At 39.0% G+C, this 1375-nt stretch overlaps 1 protein-coding gene across 1 annotated transcript; it reads right to left on the minus strand.

Annotated features, from left to right (window-relative positions):
• On the minus strand, positions 1 to 1102 carry LOC129316022 (cytochrome P450 71D10-like). Its single transcript, XM_054960253.1, has 2 exons — positions 810 to 1102; positions 1 to 725 (listed from the first exon to the last, which is right to left on the minus strand). Exons 1-2 carry the CDS (start codon positions 1089 to 1091, stop codon positions 66 to 68), a joined length of 942 nt encoding a protein of 313 aa, XP_054816228.1. The 5' UTR covers positions 1092 to 1102; the 3' UTR covers positions 1 to 65.
• Positions 1103 to 1375: the final 273 nt, after the last annotated feature.

A 1375-nucleotide genomic window follows, 5' to 3' on the forward strand; every position in this document is an offset into this window, starting at 1 on the left:
GAACATTTAAATAAACTTTATTCTCCAAAAAATATGAAATTATATAATTATAAAACAAAATTATATTAACTCAACTTAGATGCACACATAATATAGCGCAGACAAATTAAGGGTAATATTTGATAGGAATCAAGCAAAGATCGTTTTTTTCTCCTCGCTGTAGGGCCAGAATTCTCAGTCATGTCCAATTTTTCGTGCTCTAATCCATCAGGAAGCTTCCAATCAAAGTGGTAAAGCAAATTGCAGAGCATGATTTCCACAAGAACTGTAGCAAATGAGACTCCAGGACATATCCTCCTTCCAGGACCAAATGACAAGTACTCAAACTCTGTGCCTTTAAAGTTGTAATCAACTGAGGCATTCAAGAACCTTTCTGGTTCAAACCTTTTGGCTTCATGCCCGTACTTTGGATCTCTTCCAATGGCCCTACCATTGGTGATGACCCTAGTCTTAGGTGGCAATTCATAACCATTAATTTCACAGCCTTCGCTGTTTTCTCTTGGAAGTAAAAGTGGCAAAGGAGGGTGTAGCCTCAGAGTTTCTTTTATGACTGCAGATGCATGTTTCAAGTGACGAAATTCTGATTCATCTGCATAGCCTTTGCTTCCGAAAAGCCTTCTTACCTCTTCTTGTGCCTTTTTCATTTTGTTGGCATTTCTACGAAGTTCTAACATTGACCACTCTACTGTTGATGCTGATGTTTCAGTTCCACCAAGGAAAACATCCTGGAAACAACCAATATTTTGAATCAGAACACATAGATATATGTGTATGTGTAAAGAAATTAAATGAGAAAATAGTACACTCACCACTATAATAGCTTTAATGTTCCTATCAGTCAAAGGGATTTCAAGGTTATTTTCCTTTTGAATCCTCAGGAAAACATCAACCAGATCCTCTGTGTTACCAATATGACCACTGCGATTCTTCTTTTCTTCATGATCGTTGATGATATTCCCTACGATCAGATCAAGCTCCTTGTTCACTCCATCAATCTTAGCCTTTATGCCAGTGATCACTTGAAGGAATTTCAGCGAAGGGAAGAGATCAGCAACTGAGAAACCACTTGCCAACTCTATGGTACGCTTCATCAATGATAGGATCTGTTCAACGTTCTTGGTCTTGGCACCAAAGGCTGCTTGTGCAGTGACAAAATTCGTGAGCTCGTAAAGCTTCTCACTGAGATTGATGACGGAGCCTTCATGTTCAAATATATCCTTCACAAGTGCTGACACCCACTCTTCTTTAATTGTTCTGAATGTTTGAACCCTCTTGGCAGACAAAAGCTCCAAAGTTCAAATCTTTCGAAGTTGCCTCCAATAGTTTCCATAAGGAGAAAAGGCTATGTCTGTGTTACTGGAAATGAGTGTGGTGG

The sequence above is a fragment of the Prosopis cineraria genome, unplaced genomic scaffold (genome assembly GCF_029017545.1).
Source record: "Prosopis cineraria cultivar Desert tree isolate PC_DT_omini unplaced genomic scaffold, ASM2901754v1 PC7, whole genome shotgun sequence".
Lineage (NCBI taxonomy): Eukaryota > Viridiplantae > Streptophyta > Magnoliopsida > Fabales > Fabaceae > Prosopis > Prosopis cineraria.